A 5,262-nucleotide genomic window follows, 5' to 3' on the forward strand; every position below is an offset into this window, starting at 1 on the left:
CTCCTTAATAGGCAATTACTTATTAAATACAATTACTCATTGTGAAAGAGAGGGATACACATTGTGTAAGAGAGGGATATCGATTGATTGATTCCGACACTACAAAAGTTGATTCTCTCGTTTCCAAATTGGTATTTCAAAGTTGTTCCAGCATCTCAACGGTCTAACCATGTAATTGAAGACAGAATTCAAATCAAAGTATAGAGAACCATACACTACAGAATTGGTTCTGTTGCAGCCTCAACATGCAATAACTTTCTTCATCTAATAATATAATACAAAAGTCTGGGGGCACGGGATGAAGTCCAATTCGTGATATGTCTCTAGGATACAAAAATAAACCCATACAAGCATTTTGGACTCAGTGGTGTAACCCTAAGCAAGGGTTGAAAGATAACATTATTAAGAAGAGAGTCCAATGAAACACTTAGACCCACGCAAACCAGCGCTCTCTTTATCTCTTCAATGTGAGAAAGATCTACTATGGAGGAAAAAGAAACAGGTTATCTCATCCACACTTTATTATTAATCCTCTATAGCTTTGCATTTGATATGTCGAGCTCCTTCCTGGATTGTGCCTTTGATCCCCATTAATATATTTACTGATACCATCGGAAAAAGAAATGGCGAAAATTTGCAACGGTCCCCCCTCAAGAAAACTTTTCTATTTTTTCATTATTATCTACAACCTTGTTTTCTGTGAAATTAATGGTGCTGAAGCAGGACTCGAATGCGACATGAAATACTCGAAATCGGGATGGCATACAAACAATCTCTTAAGCCATTCATACGTAGACCTATGTAGAGAAGTTGCATAATGGCGATCCGTGGGGCCGGCGGATGTCCAAACGGGGCCACGAAATTTATAACCAGCGAAACCAAACGAGTTGAGATTGATGACTTGTCCGATACCATGTGTAGTTGATGAAATTCGATTACCCAAAGTATAATCTGACCATACAAAAAACATCATATAATATTTTTAGAATATGATAGCCAAACAGCTAGTAATGAATTGCATATTTAAACACCACATTATTAGATGCGAATCCCCTCAAATTACTGAATGGCACCTTTAGGTTCAAAGGTGATAAGATGATAAGAAAACCTGTAACAGTTGATAGAGAGTGATATGTTAGAAAGCATGCCCCAAGATCCTTGAGAGTCGCACCAGTTGGTATTCGGTAAATCGGATACCTGTTTTGAACCAAGATAGAAAATTTCAACGCTCATGAACGAACATTTGCAACAACAATGTCTGCTGTGTGTACAGAATAGAATAGATATTTTATCGTCCATGATGACACTAATTTTGACTTGTACTATGGGAACAAATCAGCATATTATCTTGTATGTGCCTTCTTGCTAACAAGGGGGTTTTACTAATCTGTAGTAAAAATTCTCGATATGAAAATATGCAGGAATTTATGTGCTCACTCTTCTTTGTGGAAATTTGAGTATGACACTCATATTGTCACGCCAATCTAAAAAGTGATCATATTTCTTGCGAATTACCTTATATGTGAGCATGCGATAAGTAAGAAGTGATATTCATCCTCTACTAGGTTTTCACTGCATCCCTTGCATATCCTCATAATTGGGTGATGATGTGAGAGTGGGACCAATGTAAACATAAAATATATCCATGCAATCTGTACGGAATCGGTAAGTGACTTCTATTGGTCAAGGATTTTACTAGTGAAGGTTGTATGTAATCGAGAATGCACAGGATATAGCTCAGGTTTGGATTGCCAATGGTGTCAAGGCTTCGACGACCTTTTAATATCCAAAGAAATAGTCATTTTAAAAATAAAAGAATAGAAGGGCGAGCTCATTACCATGCAACTGAGAACCAACTAGATTGAGACAGTTCATTGCTATTAAGAGTTTTTAAGCCTCGAAATTGCACTGCTAGGTCTTTAACCTGCACCACAAAAGAAAAATATCAAATTTATGTGGTTTTCTAAAAATGGAGCCTAAAGTTGGATTTCATGGCTTCAGTATTAGTTTGCGTTTAAGGGATATCAGCGGATTCAGTACCATCTCTAAATTCGGACAAACAATGGGGCTATCCAAGAAATTCGATATCATTAGACTTCTAGACTTAGGGGAAAGGCTAAAGATATAAACAAATGTTATGAAAACTCTTTATCATATGACTTATCATTTGAAAGATCTTATTGAGAGAAGAATCCAAGGCAACATGGATGGTTCAATTTGAAGTTGTGGTGTGAGAGATGTGACCTTTTTGCCTAAAAATTAACTGAAAAAGACTCCAATGGTTGCTTCTTTCCTATTGCCCGAGTAAGCGTCATTCTGAATTCTATTACTAAGTTCACATTTAATGAACCTCAATCGATTTAGTACAAGTTTTGATTTGCAAATTAGTACCTTGTCATAGAGAGGGGCTCTGAGTGGAGGTGCGGCAGATTCAAAGTATTCAAACAAAAGACACTCAGACTCCATTGCAACATCTGAAGAGCTGCATGATGCTCTCTCGAGATGATCACCGCCATCAATGCTACTCGTTTCGCTATTGCTATCTCTATACTCAAGCTCGCTTCCATCACTATCGTCACCGAGCCGACGTCCTCTGTACTCCAAGGAAAATAGAGTCTTTTAAAAACAAAAAAGAAGAGAAAACTTGAGAGATCAACAAATGTATCTAATTCGGGTTTTGTGAGATATGATTGGTGTTACTTATAAACACAAGAGAGAAAGACCAAAACCAAAACCAAAACCCCTTGCCATTAATATAGTGAAATAGTATTCATTTACAATTACAAAAAGACCTTTTGACATCAAATGTGTGCCATAGTAAAAACTATTTTTATTCACAATAACAGAAGACTTATTTTGATTCCAGAAGAATTCCATATATACAGATTAGCAAACCCTAACCTTTGTTTGGAGGCAAGTTCGACTGCCGAGCTTGAATACAATTGAAGAGCCGAGAGGTATGGAACATAGTATTGTGTAACAACATTGTCTTCCTGTCCATTAAGGACGATTGGGACTCCGGCCCCGTAAGCGCTCCATTCATCAAAGCTATCCCAGAGATCGCCCAACGAGAAGAAGTGCTTACTTGGCTCGGTGTCTTCTTCATCAAGCCCAACGATTCTCGTAGACAGGCCTTGGAGGTGGGTTGTCTACGGTATTAAAAGAAACAAAAAACAATTCAGTTAAAGATTGAAACAACATTATATTTACAGTTTCTATGTAAATGAGATGGACAAAAGAGATCGGATCGGTCCAAAAAGAAAACCCTTAAACCAGAACAAGCACCAAACCCTTACTTAAACCAGAACAAGCACAAAACCCTTACTTAAACCAGAACAAGCACAAAACCTGGGAGAGAGAGAGATCATACCATGGACAAGGACTGAGCAGGAACCCTAGGAGTTGTATGGTGAATAAATCGTCGAAGGTTGGAATGTGAGCTACACTTTCTCTTATCAAGTTCCACTAAATCTGTAGAATTCCGAGAGGAATAAGACGAAGAAGAAGAAGAAGATGATGATGATGATGATGATGATGGCGATGGCGATGGTATAATGTTCTCATTAGAGCTCTGTACGAAGCTCTTCCTCGCCTTCATTTGTGATCTGTGATTGCTATTGTGATTGCATTGGGAGCGGCGTTGTTGTTGATGATGATGATGATCTGTTCTTCGGCCAAAGCTGTTGACAGAAACATCCATGTTCTTCTTCTTCTCATACAGAGGAGGAGGGGGACAGAGCAGGCCCCAAATTTCTGAGAAATCTCCTTCTGTTAAAGAGAAAGAAGGGAACAGGGGAGGAGAGAGAAGGAAGAATTTCCTTGTGAAAATGAGTATATTATATACATACATATATATTTATGTATGCATATGTATATTTATAAAATTATATGTATGAGATTTATGGCTTCCCCCTCATACATACATACATACATACATACATACATATATCCAATCCACGTGGCATGCAAGCCACATGTCGCCATGTGACACATCGCCTCATCTCGACACATGGCAGCCTCCTGTTCGTCGGTGCTGCCACGTGGTGGAGCCGTAAGATTCCCACGTTGTGGCACGTGGACAAGGGGAGTGATAAAATTATACCCCCCCCCCCCCCCCCACAACACCTTTCATCAATAGATCTCTTTTTTTTTTGAGCTTGGGCATATCCCTAGAATATCACACACACACACACACTCTCTCTCACACACACACTCACAACCTCTAGCTGTCTTCCTTCATGAACCAAACAAAAAGAAGAAGAATAGGAAACTTAGGTCTTCCTCTCTTATCTCATCAGTTTCTCTATTCTCTATTCGTAGTCTTCGTCTTCGCCTCCTTTGTGGACCCTCCCAAACAAAACAAAAAGTAGAAGGAACGTGGGTTTTCTTTCTTATCCGTGTCTTTGTCACCTCGCTAGGACCACAACATATATGTATATGTTATGTATGGGGTCACTATTTGCTACTCATGTGCATCTTCTCATCAACATTGAGCTGCACTAGACCATTGCATTTTGTGTTTGTGTGGTGATTCCATTGATTCGTCACCATCTAGTTGTGTTGTTATCTGTAGACATTAGGTACTCTCCTGGGCATCAACGCGTCACCATCTCATTGTGCACAACACATTACATGTGTGTGTGTATGTGTGTGTGTTTGCTTGTGAGCATTAATGACTCATTATTGTTTACTTATCTATGTATAACACAACTTTTGTGCATGAAAAGGCCTTGGGTACTCGTGAACATTGATTGTCTCATTTCCATTAGGCTATGCCATGACACATGCCTCGTCCATTCAAAACAAGTTAATTGTTTAACTATTGGTGGGATTTTTACGAGGGAATCAAGCACCAAGAGTGCATTTTTACTTGGACAGATAATATGCATTTATCTTACCCTTCACATTATTAAACTAAACCTAATTCCCTCCGCCTAAAAAAGGATTGGCTTCCATAATTGATAATTTTGAATGTGAATATTTACTAATATACTAATTTATTTCGTTTCATATTCAATGTTTTGTTTAAAATGAGATCAATGAAGAAGAAGAAGAAGAAGAATGAAACAAGATAATAATGAAAAGAATTAAAAGGTGCTCTATTATTCCTACATTACAAGGTTTGATTCGTAAAAATTCCACCCACAATAGATAACAACCATACATTTTTCACATGGATATGTGTCTTCATAAGAATGAATACTATTACTATGGATTGTGTTGCACATGGGAATGCAATATAACATCTTTAACGAGCAAAAC

The 5,262-nt window shown here is 38.1% G+C and overlaps 1 protein-coding gene across 1 annotated transcript; it reads right to left on the minus strand.

Annotated features, from left to right (window-relative positions):
* Positions 1-675: 675 nt before the first annotated feature.
* On the minus strand, positions 676-3,784 carry LOC147865412 (uncharacterized). The gene is made up of 6 exons (XM_087318211.1): positions 3,371-3,784; positions 2,902-3,149; positions 2,392-2,593; positions 1,839-1,924; positions 1,109-1,197; positions 676-951 (listed from the first exon to the last, which is right to left on the minus strand). Exons 1-6 carry the CDS (start codon positions 3,698-3,700, stop codon positions 683-685), a joined length of 1,224 nt encoding a protein of 407 aa, XP_087174337.1. The 5' UTR covers positions 3,701-3,784; the 3' UTR covers positions 676-682.
* Between the last annotated feature and the right edge of the window lie 1,478 nt (positions 3,785-5,262).

Source organism: Azolla caroliniana, unplaced genomic scaffold (assembly GCF_043228905.1).
Source record: "Azolla caroliniana isolate FFs.n. ecotype wild unplaced genomic scaffold, voAzoCaro1.0.p SCAF_4, whole genome shotgun sequence".
NCBI lineage: Eukaryota > Viridiplantae > Streptophyta > Polypodiopsida > Salviniales > Salviniaceae > Azolla > Azolla caroliniana.